Genomic DNA, 19,096 nt, shown 5'->3' on the forward strand with positions numbered 1-19,096 from the left:
GTAGTAAAGTTAAGCTAATGTTAACTAGCTTGCCTGGAACATCGTTGCTCATAAAAGGAAGTTAGGCTAGCGAGCAAGCATTTTAGCAAGGTAGCCTAGGACAATAAAAACTAAAAGCATTGTTACGTTCTCCCGCAAGAAAACTAAAAATGTCGCTCAAACAGAAGGTGGAACTAACAAAGAGTCACTGACCAACAACCAGAATGAAACAGATGGGGTTTTAGGAGGGATTCTGAAAGACACTCATGGGGGTGTCCACTGAAAGTTGACTAGCAACAACTGGAACCCACCATGAGCGCCCACTAAATTTGCCCAAGAAGAGGCAAACAAAAGAAAAACCCACACCAAACTTAAAGACAGGAAGCAAACCAAAAAGGTGGAGCAAAACAAAATCAGAGAAATCAGACAAAGGAATGTTTTTCTAGAAATCAAAATAATAATAACTAAAGTTGTTGACACTCCACATCTCTCAAGACAACTGCACCCCTCTGAAATAACACCTGGGCCAACCAGGTGAAACACCTTCCATCTAACAAGATGACCAACCAGAACAGGCGTAACACAGACTAACACCAATTGGTGTGCCCCTCGTGCTAATGTCCAAGCTCAAAATATAAAATGGAAAAACCAAAGCCTGTAACAGCGTATATGACAGTCATAGACTGTTTAGGCAACATGAAAGAGGAGGATGGCATTGGCGTTTCTCTACAGGTAGGGTGAGTCAACATGTTATTTTCTACCACACACACACACACACACACACACACACACACACACACACACACACACACACATATAAATCAGTACCATGGACAGCCCACATCATATTTAGCTTATGTTGATTGGAATAAATCATTTTTGGTATGTTTTAGTTATCACTGTATTAGACTAAGCATAGGTAATTAGATTATGTTGAAATGGTGCTGGAATAGTGGAGGCAGCGCCTGGTTAATATTTGCGACTTGCAGGACCTCTCAGTGGTTTTAAATCAATAGTTGTTTAGTAGTCTGAAAATGTTGGAAACATTAACTTGCTTGACTGTGCTGTAGGTAATGTAACTGTTTGTTACATGCATTATGTTTTGTGGACTTCACAGGGCAGATGTTGCTCCCTGGTTTTGTGATGAAACAAAAGTGTGGTTGAATTTATTTTGCCACTGTGTCTTCTTATTATCTTGGTCACGGTGTCAAGGCATATTAACTAACAGGTTATAGAGCGAACAACACAATTATCACAACACATAGGTTGTAATAATGCTTTTTTCCCCCTGGCTTGGCTTCCCCAGTGATTTTACCCACACACCACTACTGCAAATGCTATGTATAGTTGTTCAAAAGAGATAGTACCATGGCAATGAGCATAGATATATACTACTGATGTGGAGCTTCGACAGTACATACTGTAGTTATTGTTTATTCATCCATGTGTTCTCTGGTGGTTGCAGGTGAACCAGTGGTGTGAGTCGGGGGTGTATCTGCTGGCCTCTCAGGCAGTGGACAAGTGCCAGTCCCAGGATGGAGCTGAGGCAGCGCTGCAGGACATTGAGAAGTTCCTGGAGACGGCCAAAGAGAACCAACTGAGTGACCTCAAGAACATCCACAACCAGTATGAGCTAGTCCTCAACGCTGAAGTCAAGGTATGTGCAGTGGTCCCTTAACTCACTCATGGAATCCTAGTTCCTGGAGTTGTCAGCCTACTGATTAACAATTGTTCTATTTTTTTACCACTTGTATTATGCTTTCCTTCAGGCTAATGTAAAGAAGGCTCTAAAAAGGTTGGACGATGTACAGGAGATGTTTGAGAAGAGACAGGTCAGTCTGAAGAAGCTTTCGGCCAAACAGACACGGCCTGTCCAGCCTGTGGCACCCCGGCCTGAGTCCTCTCCCAATCGCCCCGCGCTCTCCAAAACACCCAGGACCACCGGCCCTGCCCCTGGTAAGTCTCCCCCACGTTGACCTAACCACAAACTTTACCTGCCCTCAACACAAGACCATCGATGTAGAGCCTATTCATTGCTATTCAAACTTAAAGATAGTCTATATACTATACTTTACTTGCCAGGAAGTAGTCATTTTCTAGTTTTAGACAAAGCATATGTTTAAAACCTTACATCCTGATGCCTTAGACTTGTAAAGGAAGTTTATTGTATTCACTGCGGTACTACGACAGGAAGAGGACATGGCTTTGGGCCAGGGCCTTCTGCTGTTGTTCCACACATAGAGAATGGAAACAGGACTTATGTTTCTCTTTCTTCTTTTTCCCATCCCTGTTCTGTAACCATTACCAGCACTCAGTCGAAGGACCTCAGAGAACTACAGTGCCACAAAGCAGCCCACGGAGGCTGAGCTCGCCAAAAAGAAAAATTTAAGTCGCAAAGTCAAAGGGAGCCTCAAGGTAAGATCTGATGAACTCTAGACAATTGAACCTGAATGGTTCAAACTCATCTACAACAACCATATTTTTTTTTTTTGGCTAGCCACTGGCCCATTTTTATGACAGTGTTCCGCCAATATAGTTATTTTATCATTTATTAAAACAGAACTCTTGGTCAATGGGAGTCTGGGAGAGAAAGTCATTGGGGTGTCCAGTTTTACTATCTTCTGTTTCCTGCCTTTCCCCAGCTGAAACATGTGGAGAAAGAAAACCTAGAGCCCTAGTTTAAATCAATTATGCACATTTTTCCCTGACAACATCATGTCTGTCTGATGAATATCAATAATGTGCCATACTAGTCATGATAAGCATCTCATCTTATCTAACACCATTTACATTTTTGTCATTTAGCAGACACTCTTATCCAGAGCAACATACAGGAGCAATTACGGTTAAGTGCTTTGCTCAAGGGCACATCGACAGATGCTTCACCTAGTTGGCTCTGGAATTCAAACCAGCAACCTTGCAGTTATGGCACAACGCTATTGGACTAGGAGTGTGATATTTGAAAGGAAATAGGGGCCTCCAAGGTATATGTGTGTGACCCTTCCTCCACCTACAGTATCCATGACTGCATCACTCTGTGTTTCTGTCCCCAGATTGAGGTAATGCACGAGGCAAGCCAGGGAGGCTCCAGCCACATCCTGGTGACGAACGAGACAGAGGAGAGTCTTTCAACCAGGCGGAGGTAAATGGATATTATCTCTTCTCTGCCCTTCTACAATATGTAATGTAAAATCTTCTGAGAAAGAGAACCGTCCTTTCTTTCTCTTTCTCTCTGCTCTCTGTCAAAGTTGATACAGAGCAACTGCTGAATGTACTCACAAAGTTGCTAAGGATAGGGTTTATGATGTCAACATCTACAATGGACTACCATTCCCTCAGTAACTGAGGAGAATCTGTCCTACACCCAACTGTAGCTGAGGTGCAGGAGATGAGGAGCCACATATAGCCAACGTGTGTCAATGCAGTCAGACATGATGAGCAACACTTGGGTTAAAACACAGTGCCAGGAGGCACATTGGTTTGATGCATTTGCATGATACCAGCTGTATTTCTGTATTTTTAAAGTTATATATCTTGAAAATGTGATTGCTGCCATGCAAAACATGTTGGGACTATATCAACAATGGACTAATGAAACTAATATCAAAATATAATTTTGGGGTGGAATTTTTTAAGTGAAAAATGTACTGATGTGTAAATGTTTTACATTATTATTTTTAGATAGTTTGAAATGTTTTATCATGTATTTTTAACATGAAATATAAACACTTAACAAAACAAGAATCAGGTGTCACAACCAGGACAGACCTAAAATAATATGAGAACTATACTGAACAAAATTATAAACGCAACATGCAACAATTTCTATGATTTTACAGAGGTACAGTTCATATAAGGAAATCAGTCAATTGAAATAAATAAATTAGAACCTAATCTATGGATTACACCTTAAGTACATTTTATGTATATTTCTCATAAATTAGAAATATACTAAAATGGTATTTGAATATTTACAAAAAAAAGTGTATTTATAATGTGTTTCAAGCATACTTTCACAAATACACTTCTACTCATTAACCACATTAGCTATTGTAATTAGCTATGTAAAGGTTACCTTGATTGACCGAGGCATCTTCTCAGACAATTTTAACATGCTATTTACAAAGGAGTTGTGGCTGGAGCAGAAATTTTTAAGGGATGTTTTTTTGAACTGTGCACCCTTGGCATTTCACACTTTAGTGGTTCACATTTCGGAAATAAATGAACATTTCAATAAAATGTGTAATCTGTAATTAAAAGTACATTATTCAGTTTGAAAATATTTGAATAAACTGAATATGAGAAACAATATCATAGTATAAATCAAAACTTCAGCTGCAGAAAAGGATGCTGGGAAATATGCAAATTCTTTGTGCACGTTCGTTTTTGAAAGTATACTTTAAATACAGGACCAGTCAACGCCTACTCGTTCAAGGGTTTTTCTTTGTTTTTACTATTTTCTACATTGTAGAATAATAGTGAAGACATCAAAACTATGAAATAACACATATGGAATCATGTAGTAACCAAAAAAGTGTTAAACAAATCAAAATATATTTAATATTTAAGATTCTTCAAAGTAGCCACCCTTCGCCTTGATGACAGCTTTGCAAAGGTATTCATACCCCTTGGATTTATTCACATTTTGATTTAACAAAGTGGGACTAAAACAAATTTAATTGTAATTTTTGGTCAACAATCTACATAAAATACTCTGTCAAAGTGGAAAGATTTCTATACCTTTTTTTGTATTCAGCTTCCTGAGTTCAATACATGCTAGAAACACCTTTGGCAGCGATTACATAGGTGAGTCTTCTTGTGCAATATTAGCCCTATATTATTTTCATAATTCTTCAAGCTCTGTCAAGATGTTGGTGCTCATGGCTACACAGCTATTTTAAAGCAAGCAGATTTATGTCAAAACTGTAACTTGGCCCCTCAGGAACATTCACTGTCTTCTTGGTAAGCAACTCCAGTGTAGATTTGGCCTTGTGTTGTAGGTTATTGTCCTAATGAAAGGTGCATTCCTCTCGCAGTATATGTTATAAAGCAGACTGAAGCAAGTTTTCTTTTAGGATGTTGCTTGTGCTTAGCTCTATCCCGTTACTTTTTAACTGGAAAAACTCCCCAAAACTTGCCGATGTCAAGCATACCCATACCATGATGTAGCCACCAACCACCACGCTTGAAAATAAGGAGGCAGTTACTCAGTGATGTGTTGTGTTGGATTTGCCCCAAACATAAGGCTTTGCTTTTAGGCCATTTTATCCCCCAGTATTACTTTATATATTTTGTATCCATGTAACGTATTATTATTTTAAAATCATTATTGTGGAGTCACTAAAACGTTGTTGATCCATCCTCGGTTTTCTCTCATCACAGCCATTGAACTCTGTTTTAACATCACCAATGGCTTCATGGTAACATCCCTGAGCAGTTTCATTACTGTCCTGCAGCGCAGTTCAGAAGGACGACTGTATCTTTGATGTGCCTGGTGGTTTAATACATCATCCACAACATAAGTATTAACTTGACCATGATTAAATAGATATTTCATTTCTGATTTGATATTGTTACCGATCTACCAATCACTGCCCCTTTTATGAAGCTTTTGAAGGGCAGCCTGGTCTTTGTAGTTGAATCTGTGCTTGAAATTCAAAACTTGACTGAGGGACTTTACAGATGTTGTATGTATGGAGGACATAGGAAGGGTTACTCATTCAGAAATCATGTCAACCACTATTATTTCACACAGAATCCATGTAACTTATTATGTGATTTGTTACGCCAAAAACTAATTTAGACTTGCCTAAACAAAAGGGCTGAATACTTATGCAACGACTATATTTTAGTTATCTAATTTTTATTAATCTTAATTTTTGTTTTGGACTTTTTCTTCCACTTGAAGGAATCCAGGGGGTATGAATACTTTTGCAAGTTACTGTATACTTATAGTGCACTTGATCACTCACAAGCAGAGTTACATAAAATAAATTCTTAAACTTAAATACAACTCCAAGTGTATTTTGAATGAATATACTAAATTAGAATTAAAATGTTTGAAATTGAAGTACAGTTTTAATGAGTGTGTTTAAGTTTAATGATAGTGAACATGGTATACTTAAATATTGAAAAACAATTCATTTAAAGCACACTTTTAATAAGGATATTAAAAGTTGATGATAGTATGTTTATAATATACTAAAAGACTGAAAAAAACAATGAATGTAAAGTACACTTTTAATAAGTGTATTGAAGTGTGATGATAGCATATTTATAATATATTAAGACTGAAAAAACAATTAAAGTACACATTTAATAAAAATGTTGAAGTGTAATGATAGTATATTTATAGTACACTTAAGATATACTAGAAAAGTACATCACATATTTGAAGTACTGTATATTATTAGATTTGATTTGTATATTTAAGTATACTTGCAACATATTAAAATATACTTTTATTTACCTTGGGTAGGCCTACCCACTTGGGAGCCAGGCCCAACTGAATATTTTAGAGTGCTATTTATTGTCCCCAGCACAAGGTGCACCTGTTTAATGATCATGCTGTTTAATCAGCTTCTTGATATTCCACACGTCAGGTGGATGGATTATTTTGGGAAATGAGAAATGCTCTCTAACAGTGATGTAAACAAATTTGTGCACAAAATTTGAGAGAAATAAGATTTTTGTGCATATAAAAAATGTTGGAGATATTTTATTTCAGCTCATGAAACATGGGACCAACACTTTACATATTGCGTTTGTTTTTGTTCAGTATAGTAAGGGGGTAACGGATTAAAGAACTGTCATAAATTACAATAACCACATAGCCAGGGATCGTGGAACTCAGATTGAAACATGACCCACATGTCAAAATCATCATTAAGCCCTGCTGGATGTAAGGTACCCAGTGTATGAATCCAAGAAAGTTCCCTTTGGCACAGCTTTTTTCTCCTATGGGTGAAGGTCAATTTCCTCAACCATTAGCTTGTTTTAAGGCACTTTGAGAGAAGTCACAGACAGAAAGTGACAATTGAAAGGAGAGTTTAGGAGAGCATAGCACACACACACTATAGCTGTCTGAAGAGAGGATTTGTAGAGATGAAGAGAGACTTAAGGCAGAGCCTCCCAGCTGACTGTTAGCACCAGGTGACCACACACCTGCTTGTGGAATGTCTCCTGTTCTAATATCAGCCTGCACAATGCCTCCTGATATGGAACATACTCGTCCTTTTATTGCGAATTTTGAAAACATTATTTGCAACGTCTTTACTGTAACTGTTAGGGGTTTGTTAAATTGTACAGATGCAATAGGCAGTTCAATCTCTGACTCATCTGACACAGGAAGTGAATGACACTTGCATTCCCCTCTTCTGATAAGCACAGGCATCAATGTAGGTAATGTGTATTTGAAACATACAACAGCTACTGTACATACTGTATGTCACCTGATATGCTAAAATGTCCCGTAACAGTTCTGGGTATTTTTGCACAAGGGGGCTTTTTTTGTACACAATAGATTTCAAAAACACATGAATAGCAACATCCTGGTTGATTTTGATTTCCCATCACTGGCAGAATCTCTTAAAGCATAAAGTAGTACCGGATAAAACTGCAAGAAGTAAATTAATTCCATATAAGGTTGAGAGATTGAGTTTTTCCATCCCACAGTGGATTTCGTCACATTCTGCATTTTTCATTCAACCACAATGGAGAACCACTGTGTATTTGCCCTAAGTCCCTGATGCATGGTACTGTAGGCTAGGGCCCCTAGAGATCCATACTGAATCGAAATCTAGCTTCACTCCTCCCTCCGGTGCCAGTGAATTCCTGTCTGCAGTGTCACTAAATACTGCATGTTGCCTTTTTGGGGGACCCAGACAAAGACGGGAGAGATGGGGGAGCAGAGTTCATATGGAATGATTTAGTGAGCAGGATGTGGTTTGAAGCAGATTGTTTTGGGAAATGCCAGTGTCTGCTCCTGGTTTGCAGCCTGACATTTTAGGAGAAGTGAAACAGGGGAATGGGGGAAGAAATGGAGTTAGCTCTATTGAGAGAAGAGGGATTATAAAATGTGTATGATACAGATAATGAGCAATGGTAACTCAATAAAAACACTGTCTGCTAGCAAAATTTAATTTGAAGGATTTTTCACTTTTGACTTATTGACTGCAGCCAAGAACATTAGCTCTGTAACGTCTGTTTACCTCACACAATTAGCTGAACCACAAAGTACAACTGCAGTATCCATCAAGCCAAGGCAGGTGTGGTGAATATATGGTCAAGAACATGGCTTTGGTCTTTATTTTGAAGATGATACCAGCTGCAGACACTGAAATATAAATGAAAAAGACTGCAGTGACATTCTGTGCAGCCTAACAGTACACTATGAAAAGGCTGCCTTGCATGGGTAGGTATTTAAATAGTAAGGTTTACAGAGGAGCATGATTTTCACTGCTGTGCAGTACAGCTTTCCCACCTGGCCAGAGGAAATGTCATGAATCTGTGGGTCCATAGTTGCCTTCCACAGGTGCCGGACGTCTGCCACATGTCCGTGAGAGGTGATCATCTTATCATAGATGCAGGGGTGATAGGGGGCCTTCCCTTCCCCTGAAAAGTAAACATGTTCCTGAGGAGACACCCCCATGGCGTTGGCACAGATGCCCATGAACACATCGTCAATGTACAGCGAGGCATTGAGGAACAGAGTTGCCTGGTAGATTTTGGCAGCCACGTCCCTTGAGACTACGTACCCTGCCCCCGCGGTGTAGTCTGGGTAGGAGGGCCACTGGTACATCTCATAAGGCACGTGGTACTTGCTCTCCTTCTGGCGGATAGGGGGGGCTCCCCTGTGCACGTGGCCCACCCAGATGTCCCGGGCCCCCTGCTGGATCAGGCCCTGCAGGTAGTGCACCAGGTTGGGCATGTGGACAAAGATGTCGTCATCGGCTGACATGAGGAAGCGTGCTTTGTTGCAGTAGGTGTGTCTCCAGCGGAACTGCAGCAGCAGTTTGATGGTGAGGTTGTGAAAGGTGTCCACAAAGTCCTGCTGGACCAGGTCCCCATAGACCTGGTCCTCCCCCAGCAACTCTCTCTGCACACTGCCCCTCTGCTGGGGGTTGGAGTAGACCCCCAGGGCAAACAGCACCCTCACGTTGGCCCCCAGCTCCCTTTGGATGTAGTTCTCATTCCCCCAGGTGGCCCGGATGGCCTGCCTCCTCTCTAGGTTCTCTGGGGAAGATTTGACAAACAGCAGCAGCAGCACTTCATTGCTGTTACACTTGTCATGGTGGTTGATGAGGTACAGGAAGTTGCTCAGGCTTTCCGACTCCTGCTGGCTGATGCCAAAGCTCTTGTTGATGAAGTCAAAGCTGTTGACCAAGTAACGGTTCTCCACATGGTGGTCCAGCTGCACCCAGCACACCATCAACACAGACAGGACAAAGCCTGTTGTCACCAGCTGCACACATTGACATCTTCTGATCCTTCTGAAATTCATAAACATTCTGCGAACCTTCCTGCCCTCACCCCGTCTTTTTGTCAAGTCCAATAGGTAGTTGCCTTTGAGAGGCTTCTACTTTCACAATTATTCCAAATGATTTGGGAGTGCATGAGTTCCATCATATTGACCCAACTGGAGACATGGGCTCCTTTGAGAAATGTTGGTATTTCGTTCAATTTAATCTCCTCCGCTCTCTGAGTCATCACTGTTTTGCTACCCCTGTCCACACAGTCCGGTCAAAGAGCGACCCACATCATAAGGTCTGAAAAGAGAAAGACAAAAATATGAACAATTGGCAAACCTGTTTGGACTTTTGAAGTTATTCCAATGGTGCTAAAGTGCGACTCTGCCGGGCTACTTAAATCAATTGCGCCCGCCTATTCTGTACCAACTGGCGCGAGACTAGTTACCCCAGCCACAAAGTCAAATGGTCTATTTTTTACAAATTCATGAAAAATGTTTTTGCTTTTTGGTCTTAATTTAAGGTTAGGAGTGTGGTTAATGTTAGGTTTCAAATCACATTTAATAAGATAAATTGTTGAAATAGGCAGGGTTTATGACTTTGTGGCAGTGGTAACTAGTGACGACCAAACAACAACCGTGGGTCGAATAATCACATTTAGTCAACAAAGCGTGGACAGTCCAAATTCAATATTGATTGTAGGTCTATGAACACAAACTGCTATTGTGGCCTTTCAGTCAGCCTACTCATCGGAATGAAATAACATCAAGGCTGAAGGCGAAATTATACATTTTCTCATATTCTAATGACTGCAAATAAAAGAAGGAAACAAACACGTACCCCATACAGTGCTCCCTACACAAGAGAAGCGTCATGGCTCGCAATTGAATTCGCGACCAATTGGTGTAGGTAAGGTAAGGCTACATGTTTACCAATGCATTTTGACCCAACCTTTTCAAACGGATTTAATAAGCCTACAATGCATGCAGGGCGCGAGGACATTACTGAGGGAAATGATTTAATCGTTCCTCCTAGCCTTTATTTGTTTTCTGACTGTTGTTTTGCAGCCTACAAATGTTATAGTTGAAACATGATATGAAATGGCTTGAAGTAGTCCACTGGGCACACCACGTCATTTAAACTTGGGCATTTGGGTAACATTTGGTTGAGACGTTGATCAATGAGATTTCAACCTGTATTCACCCACTTGAAAAGACAGCCAGAAGTTTGTTGATTTCCCAAAGGGGTTATCACTGTGCTTTCGACCATCTAAAGGCATAAACAAATTCCAATGGAAAAACAATGCCAAATGTTTGGGTTTAGTTGTCATGTAAATGTGTTATCACTGGCTTTCAACCATTTAAAAATTCAACAAAGTTGAAATGGGAATACATTGTCAGATATTTTTTATTCATACAACAATTTAATAATGTGTTCTTAGTGTGCTTCATCTAATAGTACAACGAAATGACCTAGATGGTAGTTGAGATTACATTAAAAGTACATAGTGCAAGTGATTTTCTATGATTACATAAGAAGGCATTTATAGTTACATTAACCTCAATGTGGCCATGGATGTGTTACTCATTTTAAGGTTGAATAAATACGGTTACTTTCGTTTGTAAGATAGCCTTAACTTTAGGCTATTTACTGTATTACAAAATTAATATTGATTGTGTTTGGTTGTCAATGCAACCAAATATAAACTGTTTGAAGGAGATGTATCTTTTGTACCACTGACTTAGTCTGGCTTTAATTCCAGTTTGTCTACAAATTAATCATTAATAGTCTCCATCTCAACCAAAAATCTAAATTAAAGATTAGGAGTAAATCAAATTCAACTTTATTTAAAGTGCATTTAATATTTGATTTGATTTAATCCTATTCATTATCTTATATTTTTGGTTGGAGATGTGAATCCAAAATAACAATTCATAATTTGTAGACAAACTGGATTTAAAGTCACACTAAATCAGATTAGAATATTGAATTTCTGTTATTTTTCAGTGCTTACATCCATCCCTGTGTGCTCTACGGTTGAAGTCGGAAGTTTACATACATCTTAGCCAAATATATTTAAACTCAGTTTTTCACAATTCCTGACATTTAATCCTAGTAAAGGTTCCCTGTATTCGGGCAGTTAGGATCAATCCACTTTATTTTAAGAATGTGAAATGTCTGAATAATAAGAGATTTATTTCAGCTTTTATTTCTTTCATCACATTCCCAGTGGGTCAGAAGTTTACATACACTCAATTAGTATTTTCTAGCATTGCCTTTAAATTGTTTAACTTGGGTCAAACGTTTCAGGTAACCTTCAACAAGCTTCCCACAATAAGTGTGGTGAATTCTGGCCCATTCCTCCTTTCAGAGCTAGTGTAACTGAGTCAGGTTTGTAGGCCTCCTTGCTCGCACATGCTTTATCAGTTCTACCCACACATTTTATATAGGATTGAGGTCAGGGCTTTGTGATAGCCACTCCAATACCTTGACTTTGTTGTCCTTAAGCCATTTTGCCACAACTTTGGAAGTATGCTTGTGGTCATTGTCCATTTGGAAGACCCATTTGCGACCAAGCTTTAACTTCCTGACTGATGTCTTGAGATGTTGCTTCAATATATCCACATAGTTTTCCTTCCTCATGATGCCATCTATTTTGTGAAGTGCATGAGTCCTTCCTCCAGCAAAGCATCCCCACAACATGATGCTGCCAATCCCATACTTCATAGTTGGGATGGTGTTCTTTGGCTAGCAAGCCTCCCCCTTTTTCCTCCAAACATAACAATGGTCATTATGGCCAAACAGTTCTATTTTTTTTTTCATCAGACCAGAGGACATTCCTCCAAAAAGTACGATCTTTGTCCCCATGTGCAGTTGCAAACCGTAGTCTGGCTTTTTTTTGGCGGTTTTGGAGCAGTGGCTTCTTCCTTGCTGAGCGGCCTTTCACATTAGGTCGATATAGGACTCGTTTTACTGTGGATATAGATACTGTTGTACCTGTTTCATCCAGCATCTTCATAAGGTCCTTTGCTGTTGTTCTGGGATTGATTTGCACTTTTTGCACCAAAGTACGTTATCTCCTTCCTGAGCAGTATGACGGCTGCATGGTCCCGTGATGTTTATACTTGCATACTATTGTTTGTACAGATGAACGTGGTACCTTCAGGCATTTGGAAATTGCTCCCAAGGATGAGGCGGACTTGTGGAGGTCTACACTTTTTTTTCTGAGGTCTTGGCTGATTTCTTTTGATTTTCCCATGATGTCAAATAAAGATGCACTGAGTTTGAAGGTAGGCCTTGAAATAGATCCACAGGTACGCCTCCAATTGACTCAAATCATGTCTATTAGCCTATCAGAAGCTTCTAAAGCCATGATATAATTTTCTGGAATTTTTCCAGCTGTTTAAAGGCACAGTCAACTTAGTGTATGTAAACTTCTGACCCACTGGAATTGTGATACAGTGAAATAATCTGTTTGTAAACAATTGTTGGAAAGATTACTTGTCATGCACAAAGCAGATATCTAACCGACTTGCCAAATCTATAGTTTGTTAACAAGACATGTGTGGAGTCATTGAAAAATTTGTTTTAATGACTCCAACCTAAGCTTATGTAATCTTTCAACTTCACCTGTATCTATCTATTCAATGATGATGGCCTATTCACCGTGTTCATCAGTAAGAGTCAATCCTTTGTGCTTGTTCAGTGTGAAGTATCTTAAAGGGATAGTTTGTGATTTTGGTGATACTGCCCTTTATTTACTTCCCTAGAGTCAGATGAACTCGTGGATAACACTTTTATGTCTTGCGTCCAGTATGGAGAAAGCTAGCATTAGCGCAAAGACTGGAAGTCTTTGGGTACAGCTAATATGCTAGTTAGTGTTAGCGCACAAATCCACCTCTAACTTCCTTCATACAAGACACAGAGACATAAAAATGGTATTCACAAGTTAATTTGATTCTAGGGAAGTAACTTTTGTGATTGAATGCAAAAGCTAACCCACCGCAAAGTTCAACAATGGAGGGGCTTTAACCAACAGAGGCCATGGAATTGCTGGAGTCTGTACTAAACAGTCACCATAACAACAAGATATCATTACAGCGGCGCTTTGTAGCAGATCACTTTTGCCAAGAAGATGACCATCGTTGTTCACCACCTTTTAAAGGTGTTGAATTATGGGGATAGAAATTGTCTGACTATGTCAACAAAAAAAATCCAAAAAAATCATGTGATCAAAGGTCATGAAATTTTGACTGCAAGTTTCTGTAATTGCTCTTCACCAACTTCATCCTGCAGCCATCACCTGCATTGTGGGAGGCTCTATTATCAACCAATCATTAGGGTGTTTTTGTTTGACCCACGCAAACGTGACTAAAGACATCACTGAAACAGGAACCAACTTTGCCGCAATCCATGTATACAATGGATATGCGCAAATAAATGTGATATTTGATGCTTTCTCTCACCAATTGATTGTACAATGTACACACCAATGTAGAGTTTGTGAGCGTGTGATATGGGGGTTGGAGACACGTTTAATTCAACGTTATAAAGAAAAACTTTTAGAAACAATGGAAACGTTGCACTGAGCCTTGCTGTTGAAAACCAATCATTGTCCCACTTTTGGCTGTCGCAGATGCACTTCCCCCGACTTCACTCCTTGGCTTTCATTTAACAGTCACCTGACCACTCAAACAAGCCCAACTTCAATGGTAAAAATGAGGGGTAATTGAAAAATGTTATGATTTTAAACTGATATATGGATGAAAATACACGCAATTGACAAAAAAAGCTACATTGTATGTTCAAAAAAAGACATTTTATTCTAATAAAATTTCTCAAAGGGATTTTGTTTGTTTTACTCAAAAAGGTAGGGATCAAAATGATTGACATCCCTAAAGATTCTTATGAATAAAGTAGTGAAAAGTTCAGTATTTGATCCCATATTCCTAGTGCGCAATGACTACATCAAGATTTAGACTTTACTAACTTCTAGGATGCATTTGCAGTTCATTTTGGTTGTGTTTAAGATTATTTTGTGCCTATTATTACGGATAATACTGAATGAATCGTGAATAATGATGATTGAGAAAGTTACAGAGGGTCAAAAATCATACCCCCAAGACATGTTAACCTATTGGTAATGGTGAGAGGTTAGCAAGTCTTCGGGGTATGATCTTTGACCCTCTGTAACTGTCTCACTCATCATGATTGGCAACTCATTCAGGATTATCTGTAATCATGGTAGCATGCACATTAATGTAGAAGTGTTTAGAAACATATATTGTTATTTTTAATAAAAGTTACTCAAATAACACTACATTATTTACCATGTATTTCTATTGGGCACAAAGTAATCTGAAACACAACCAAAACTAACTGCAAATGCAGCCAACAAATTTGTATTCACAATGTGATGTAAGCTTGATGTGCTGAAAAGCCTCTACCCAAGAAAAATTGTAGCTACTAACCACTATAGAAAAGAACACTTAAACAGAGCTCTTATTTGTATTAGCAGATGTTTAATCATATCTACCAATTATCTCTAAAATTACCTCATTTCTATATCATTGTTAAGTATAATTGTATTTTTTATTCTGTTACATTTCCTGTGTCTATTGTTTAAAACCTACCAAGAGAGGTTAGCTTCCAATTCCATGAAAGGGGATTGCCCCACCCCCCCTCTTCCTCCTCATCCCAGCGATGATTCTACCGTTAATGGACATCTCCCCACAGGCTAACTGTAAAAGCAGTGTGAACTCTTGCTTTGAGCACCCTAAGGTATTATAAACAGTCTTTCAGCTAGAGCATAAAACCCCCACACCTCCGTCTCCCTGATCACTTACCAGCCTGTGAGTTCCATCCACGTGTTTCTGGGAAAAGTACAGAAAAGTACTCTCCCCTGCCCCTCCTTTCCAGTAGATGAGCACTATCCCCCTCTTTCTCTCTCTTTTTCTCTTTCCTGTCTGTGTGTAGGGAACAACAGCGTAACTGTGTAGTAACTCCAGGGTTCAGGGCTGCTGCCTGAGCTGCTCTGTCTGTATATGTCTCTCCATCTGTGTGACTGTGAGAGAATGAGAGAGCAGAGTGGGACTAGTGGGGGAGGAAACTGCTGGGCTAGAGGGGGAAAGCCCAGCCCCTTTACTCCCCCTGACTGCCTCAGCTTAGTCAGTCTATGATTTTTCTAAGTTATTATCAAATCAGTGAGGCCAACCAGCAGGAGTGAAGCTGGATTCTATGCCAGAGCTTGGAATTTGTCATCTGAATTGCATCCGGTAGTACATACTCTTCATAAAAAAGTAATTCAGTGTTCTGGAGGGTCACATTAGGAAAGGGATTGTAGCCATACAAAGTCAGGTATGCACAGGACAAACTGTCATTGTCAATGTGTTATTTTAGTGCATGACATGTATACGTTCTTTGTTTTATATAGTTAAAGCATTGCTTTGTGGTTGGAGGGTGATTTTATCTTCTTCTTGGCACACAGAGGGCTGTAGACGTCTCAGCTCTTTTATGCACTAATACATTTAGCTAGTGTAAACAACTTGAGGGAGAACGACCAAATAAGTATCATTAATAAAAAACACTGTCCACTAGGGCATTCAAGAAAAATGGTCTTACTTAGGAGCACCAATAACAGGCTAGGCACATGACTTCATGGAATGTTTTTTCCCCCCAGGGGTTTAATGAAGGCATCTCTGTCCATGATATTTATTCACACGATGCTGCCTTCACACATCCAAAAATGGATATGCAAATATCCTATTGTGTTGGGACTTGGGAAGGCAGTCACCTATGATATGACAGATGCCTGCCTCTGTGAGAGTGGCGGGTGCCTTTGAAGAGCTTTATTGACCTATAAAATGTGCCCATACATCAAACAGCACTCAGTGTCTCGATGGGCTCGTGATGGCACATAAAAATCAAGACCTCAGAACTCATGTGCACATTAAAGGGGCCATTAAAGTCTGGAAATGTTAGCTTTTCTCAAGCTCCTTGGTTTTATAACAACCTCCTCTGTTAGGCCTTGTTTCCCCCCCATGTACCTCATGTCTGGGGTGCTGTGCTTCTATATCTTGCGGAGCCTCCTTTGGGTTGTTTGATGACCGTGTTTTCCACCTTCGACTGAGTGCACACCCACCTCCTGATGAGGATGATTATTTGGTTGGAGAACTTTGACAAAGCATTTAGGATATGAGTGGCAATTGGAGTCTTCATTCTGGGTTTTATTCATGTATCTGCACTGACAAATACCACTAAAGGGCTTCTCTGTAATTGGTGTGTATTGACGGATCCTGTATTTTTCCTCCCCAGACACATCATGAATGAGCTGATTGAAACTGAGAGGCTGTACGTCGAGGAGCTGCAGAGCATCATGGAGGTGTGTTTGTTACTTTAAATGGCTCTCTCGTGACTGTGAAACATTGTGAATTAGTGGCAGTAACGTTAGAGACAGTAGAGAAAGCTCTCCTTTCTCTGCTAACTGCACCTAGGGAACGTAAAACCTGACATTGCAAATGTTGCATCAGGTCCGGCCATTTCAGAATACTGTATGAACTTTTGTTGAACTTAAAATGTACTTGCTTTGTCGATTTAGATGAGCCATTAGGCTACTCAAACTGTCCCTGATTTATGTTCATGTAATGTTCATTCAGATGTTAGGTGTAAAGCCATGTGAAGGACTGGGTTTTATTGGGTTCACATTATCACAGAGGCATCATAGTTTTACTTATTGGCTTTGAATGTAATTTTCCTGTCCAGGGGTATGCTGCCGAGCTGGACAACACAGAGCTTTCCCCCCTAATCCCTATAGCACTGGAGAACAAGAAAGATGTGCTTTTTGGCAATCTCCCAGAAATATATGAATTTCACAACAGGTAAGCAAATTTCCTCTGTCTCTTTCTGAATTGCATTTCCATATCCAGCGAGTAGACAAATGTGCCTGTGACATCAAAAGAAAAAGGATTGGTCCCTATCCCTGCTGCAAAATGATAACAATCCTGAGGGAACCATCTTCCTCTCCCTAGTCTCCCATTGCTAACTGCCATGCTTTCATTGTGGTGGCAGGCACTCACATGGAACAAGTTTGGGCAGTTTATTCACCCCTTCTTTTTTACTGGAAGCTCTTGATAGAACATATTGTACAGGTATGTTAACTATGTAGGATCCTACTCCTGATGACTCGGTTTTTCAAATCATATGAGCAAAAAACATTTAAATTTCTCTGGGACGCTATACCAGACAAAACGTGCCTATCTAAACTCAGCAAAAAATGAAAAGTCCCTTTTTCAGGACCTTGTCTTTCAAAGATTATTCGTAAAAATCAAAATAATTTCACAGATCGTCATTGTAAAGGGTTTAAACACTGTTTCCCATGCTTGTTCAATGAACAATAAACAATTAATGAACATGCACCTGTGGAATGTTCATTTAGACACTAACAGCTTACAGACGGTAGGCAATTAAGGTCACAGTTATGAAAACGTAGGACACTAAAGAGGCCTTTCTACTGACTCTGCAATGTCCGTACTGTGAGACTCCTAAGACAGCGCTACAGGGAGACCGGATGGACAGCTGATCGTCCTCGCAGTGGCAGACCACATGTAACAACACCTGCACAGGATCGGTACATCCGAACATCACACCTGCGGGACAGGTACAGGATGGCAACAACAACTGCCTGAGTTACATTAGGAATGCACAATCCCTCCATCAGTGCTCAGACTGTCCGCAATAGGCTGAGAGAGGCTGGACTGAGGGCTTGTAGGCCTGTTGAAAGGCAGGTCCTCACCAGACATCACCGGCAACAATGTCGCCTATGGGCACAAACCCACCGTCGCTGGACCAGGCAGGACTGGCAAAACGTGCTCTTCACTGACGAGTCGCGGTTTTGTCTCACCAGGGGTGATGGTCAGATTTGCGTTTATCGTCAAAGGAATGAGCATTACACTGAGGCCTGTACTCTGGAGCAGGATTAATTTTGAGGTGGAGGGTCTGTCATGGTCTGGGGTGGTGTGTCACAGCACAATCGGACTGAGCTTGTGGTCATTGCAGGCAATCTCAACGCTGTGCGTTCCAGGGAAGACATACTCCTCCCTCATGTGGTACCCTTCCTGCAGGCTCATCCTGACATGACCCTCCAGCATGACAATGCCACCAGCCATACTGCTCATTCTGTGGTGATTTCCTGCAAGACAGGAATGTCAGTGTTCTGCCATGGCCAGCGAAGAGCCCGGATCTCAATCCCATTGAGCACGTCTGGGACCGGTTGGATCGGAGGGTGAGGGCTAGGGCCATTCCCCTGCACTGCACTGCAGTACGTAATGCAGCTGGTGGCCACATCAGTTACTGAGTGTTACTTTTGATTTTGAACCCCCCTTTGTTCAGGGACACGTTATTCAATTTCTGTTAGTCACATGTCTGTGGAACTTGTTCAGTTTAAGTCTCAGTTGTTGAATCTTGTTATGTTCATACAAATATTTCCACATGTTAAGTTTGCTGAAAATAAAAGCAGTTGACAGTATGTTTTTTGCTGAGTTTATATAATGAATATGAATTGGGTGGGTTGAGATGATTAAATATAAAAGCACTAAACCTCTCTCTAAAAGCTTCACTTATTCAAAAGTTTTACTTGAACCCTAAATGGTTCT

The 19,096-nt window shown here is 40.2% G+C and overlaps 2 protein-coding genes across 34 annotated transcripts in view; one reads left to right on the top strand and one right to left on the bottom strand.

Annotated features, from left to right (window-relative positions):
• mcf2l2 (MCF.2 cell line derived transforming sequence-like 2) overlaps positions 1-19,096 on the top strand; it is a 110,291-nt gene that overhangs the window by 59,323 nt on the left and 31,872 nt on the right. For 30 of the 32 annotated variants that reach the window (XM_021604107.3, XM_090235764.1, XM_090235767.1 and 27 more), the window contains 6 exons: positions 1,445-1,636; positions 1,749-1,935; positions 2,288-2,394; positions 3,033-3,121; positions 16,761-16,827; positions 17,208-17,323. In XM_021604107.3, coding sequence (XP_021459782.3) covers positions 1,445-1,636; positions 1,749-1,935; positions 2,288-2,394; positions 3,033-3,121; positions 16,761-16,827; positions 17,208-17,323 — 758 coding nt within the window. Of the gene's footprint in view, positions 1-1,444; positions 1,637-1,748; positions 1,936-2,287; positions 2,395-3,032; positions 3,122-10,072; positions 10,361-16,760; positions 16,828-17,207; positions 17,324-19,096 lie in introns of those variants that run through there. The other 2 variants (XM_090235782.1, XM_090235783.1) reach the window with 2 other exon arrangements.
• b3gnt5a (UDP-GlcNAc:betaGal beta-1,3-N-acetylglucosaminyltransferase 5a) lies at positions 7,190-15,524 on the bottom strand. Of its 2 annotated transcripts, XM_090235784.1 has the most exons (3): positions 15,293-15,524; positions 8,462-9,746; positions 7,190-8,314 (listed from the first exon to the last, which is right to left on the bottom strand). In XM_090235784.1, exons 2-3 carry the CDS (start codon positions 9,485-9,487, stop codon positions 8,285-8,287), a joined length of 1,056 nt encoding a protein of 351 aa, XP_090091910.1. In that variant the 5' UTR covers positions 9,488-9,746; positions 15,293-15,524; the 3' UTR covers positions 7,190-8,284. The 2 variants fall into 2 exon arrangements, with proteins under 2 accessions (XP_090091910.1, XP_021459786.2); XM_021604111.3 differs by having other exon boundaries at positions 8,250-9,746.

The sequence above is a fragment of the Oncorhynchus mykiss genome, chromosome 5 (assembly GCF_057628025.1).
Source record: "Oncorhynchus mykiss isolate SJ-2025 chromosome 5, ASM5762802v1, whole genome shotgun sequence".
Lineage (NCBI taxonomy): Eukaryota > Metazoa > Chordata > Actinopteri > Salmoniformes > Salmonidae > Oncorhynchus > Oncorhynchus mykiss.

Coding starts and splice junctions, on each gene's coding strand:
- b3gnt5a (XM_021604111.3), bottom strand. CDS start 9,487: ATGTTTATGAATTTCAGAAGGATCAGAAGATGTCAATGTGTGCAGCTG.